This window comes from Chinchilla lanigera, unplaced genomic scaffold (genome assembly GCF_000276665.1).
Source record: "Chinchilla lanigera isolate Chin_1 unplaced genomic scaffold, ChiLan1.0 scaffold00006, whole genome shotgun sequence".
Lineage (NCBI taxonomy): Eukaryota > Metazoa > Chordata > Mammalia > Rodentia > Chinchillidae > Chinchilla > Chinchilla lanigera.
Window position 1 is genome coordinate 32,956,817 of NW_004955407.1, and position 2,103 is coordinate 32,958,919.

The 2,103-nt window shown below is 42.0% G+C and overlaps 1 protein-coding gene across 4 annotated transcripts in view; it reads right to left on the reverse strand.

The window, feature by feature from the left end:
• Positions 1-2,103, reverse strand: part of Gart (phosphoribosylglycinamide formyltransferase, phosphoribosylglycinamide synthetase, phosphoribosylaminoimidazole synthetase) — a 30,505-nt gene that overhangs the window by 12,179 nt on the left and 16,223 nt on the right. For all 4 annotated transcript variants that reach the window (XM_005375684.2, XM_005375685.2, XM_005375682.2 and 1 more), the window contains exon 11: positions 950-1,181. In XM_005375684.2, coding sequence (XP_005375741.1) covers positions 950-1,181 — 232 coding nt within the window. The remainder of the gene's footprint in view (positions 1-949; positions 1,182-2,103) is intronic.

Genomic DNA, 2,103 nt, shown 5'->3' on the forward strand with positions numbered 1-2,103 from the left:
CGCAAAAAACCACCCACAATGATGAAATATATCAGCCATGGACAAACTTAAAAATAAAAAGCAGTAAAAGTGATACACTGTTTTGTTTCTGTTGTTTTTGAGACAGGGTCACACTATGCAGTTCAGACTAGCCTTGAACTCACTAGCCACCTCCCCTTGCTAATGTGATATGTTCTTAAGAAACAGGATAGGCATGGTGGTGCACGCCTGAAATCCCAGTGCTCACAAGGCTGAGGCAGGACAGCTTTAAGTCTGAGGATAGTTTGGGCTACATAGTTAGCTCAAGGCCAGGATGAACCACATAGCGAGACCTTGCCTCAAAAACAAACAAAAAGCCCCACGAAAAAAACCAAAAGACGAAGAAATGAAAACACACTGCAATGAGTAGTTTATTGAGTTTACACGGGAAGAGTTGTACATGTAAACAAACAAATCCATAGGAGGTCAAAAAAAGTGTCAGTAACAGACAAAAACGCAGCGCAAAATGATGACTGCCAATGCTTTCAGGGTAGTCAAATTAAGTTAGAAAGTCAAATAACCAATATTCCTATCTGAGTTCTTGGACAAAACTAATAGCTATGACTCAACACAGTAATATTCTGTGAGAACACAAGGAACAAAAACTTTTCTTTTTGTTTTTTTTCGGTACCAGGACTTGAATTCATGCCCTTGCGCTTGCCAGGCAGGCTCTGTGCAGCTGAGCTAAATCCCCAGCCCCAGGAACAAAAACTTTTCAAAGATAAGGAGCTATCTTGAACTTTTTCTATTTAATTTGCCTACTGCTACAGTTTTGATTCAAATAAAGTATAAATCAAGATCAGATCAATCCCACAAGGAAAAAAGAATACAGTATAGAATGACTTAGCATAGGACTTGGCAGGTTTTTCTACAGAGCCGCCTAGGGCAGTTCTAAAAGAGTGCCCTAGTTGCTGCCTTGGAAGATGTTTACCTGGGCTGCTGGAGGAAAGCTAGGGCGCGAAAGCCGATGTCCTTCCTATAAACAGCTCCCTCAAACTTTATAGCGGTGAGGCCTTTCTTGGCTTCCTCAAGAGCTGATTTGAGATTTTCCCGGACAGCTGTTACTGTTAGGACTCTGCCCCCGCTGGTCACTACCTTCCCATCTTTGAGAGCAGTGCCTGCGTGGAATACCTCCAGTCCTAAAGCTTGGGCCTCAGGAAAGCCTGGAAGAGAGCAGATTTGATGCATGATTTGAAATAAAAATTTACCATTCTCAACAACATTTTTCTCTTTTTTGATACTAAGGACTGAACTCAAGAGCCTCTACTCCAGGGTTGTATACTCCAGCCGCTCTTTAAAAAATTACCAGGCAGGAATTAGGGCAAATTAATTTTTCCTAAAAACAGTCTCTTTTTTTTTTTTTTGGTAATGGGAATCGAACTGGGCACCGTGTGCTTTGCAGGCAGGTGGCGTGCCACATATCCCTGGCCCCCAACAGTCTCTTTTTCTCTTTTGTGAGTGTCTTTTTGAGGCAGGGTCTTCCAAAACAGTTTAGGCTAGCCTTGAGCTCATTTTGTAGCCCAGCCTGGTCTCAAACTCACAACAATCCCCCTGCCTCAGCCTCCTGAGTGCTGGGATTACAGGTGTGTGCCACCATGCCTGGTCCAAAATAGTCTCTTCTACTTTAGAATGACAACTATGTTCTTAGAACCTTGTGTTATGGTAAAGCTCATAAAAACTACTATGTCAATGAGGACAGAGGAAAAAAAAGGGGAGAAGCAAGTCTGAAAGTACAAAGTAGCCAGGCGTGGTGGAGCACACCTGTAATCCCAGCACTCAGGAGACTGAGGCAGGAGGATCTTTGCTGAGTTCACGATCAGCCTAGGCTACGTAAGCGAGCTCAACACCAGCCTGAACTGCATCGTCAGACCCTGTCTCAAAAAGACAAAAGAAGAAAAAAAAACCAAAGTAATTTTCCCTTCAAAGGCAAGGTCCTAAGTTTGATTCCCAGTTCAAAAAAAACCCAAACAAACAAAGAAGTAAAACATACAACCTAAACAGCAATAAATAAACCCTGCATTTGATCACATCTCTTAAGAGTCAGAGGACTTCTTTATCATAGTCATTTTTTTTTTTTTTTTTTTT